The sequence below is a fragment of the Naegleria gruberi genome (assembly GCF_000004985.1).
Source record: "Naegleria gruberi genomic scaffold NAEGRscaffold_1429, whole genome shotgun sequence".
In the NCBI taxonomy this organism is placed as follows: Eukaryota; Heterolobosea; class Eutetramitea; order Acrasida; family Naegleriidae; genus Naegleria; species Naegleria gruberi.
Genome location: NW_003162632.1, coordinates 1 through 962, shown reverse-complemented (window position 1 = coordinate 962; position 962 = coordinate 1). Strand labels below are relative to the sequence as shown.

General features: G+C 36.6%; 1 protein-coding gene across 1 annotated transcript; it reads right to left on the bottom strand.

Moving 5' to 3' along the window:
• Positions 1 to 424: 424 nt before the first annotated feature.
• On the bottom strand, positions 425 to 841 carry NAEGRDRAFT_55028 (uncharacterized protein; the record flags this gene model as incomplete). The annotated part of the gene is made up of 1 exon (XM_002667925.1): positions 425 to 841. One exon carries the CDS (start codon positions 839 to 841, stop codon positions 425 to 427), a length of 417 nt encoding a protein of 138 aa, XP_002667971.1.
• Between the last annotated feature and the right edge of the window lie 121 nt (positions 842 to 962).

Genomic DNA, 962 nt, shown 5'->3' with positions numbered 1-962 from the left:
ACAACAATTGTAAATAAATAAATCAGTTTTACTCAAATTATGAAAATTGTAATGGTCAACAGAGTAAATTAAGGGAAACTTTCAGTCAAATACCAACACACTAAAAGCCGCATAGAAACTGAATGTTCACCGAATAGTCACTGAATGTTTACCATATAATAACCGAATGGTTACTGAATATTTATTGAATAGTTACCCACCAATTTCATTCCTTTACCCAACAATCAACCGACTACCAACCAACTAACACTGAACTAAAACGGTCAGGCGATTATGGGCTGATATTCGATTAATTTCTGGAAAATCGTTCAGTTATTTTCGGAAACAAGTTGGGGGAAATTAGGGTTGTAGTCGGTGGTAGTAGGGTTGTGGATGGGGTTTAGACGGAACATAGCCAACTAAAAACCAACTATAACACTGTCTATTACCCAAGTACTCCACTCTTAGGATACATGTCAGCCACAACGTATTGAGCTTTTGACAATCCTTGTTCAGCAGCTCTCAATGCAAACTCCAAACCTTTACTGAGATCCTTTTCCACATGTTTACCCAAGCAATACATTAATCCAACTTGGAATTCACCTTGGGGATTCTTTTGATGAGCTGACTTGGAATACCATTCAAAAGCTTTGGATAAATCTCTTTCAGTACCATCTCCAAATTCATACATGGCAGCAACATCATATTGACTACCAGAATCACCTAATTCTGCAGCATTTAAACACCATTTGAATGCTTCATTTACATTTCTTGGAATTACATCACCAATATCATACAATTGAGCCAATTTCTTCATGGCAAATAAATTATTCTGATTGGCAGATTTGGTAAACCAAGTCATGGCACATTCCACATTTCTCTCCACTCCTTCTCCTTCCAAATAATTCAATCCAACATCAAACTGTGCCTGTGAATGTCCACTTTCTGCTGCTTTGTTACAATATTCAAAACTCTTTCAAAAC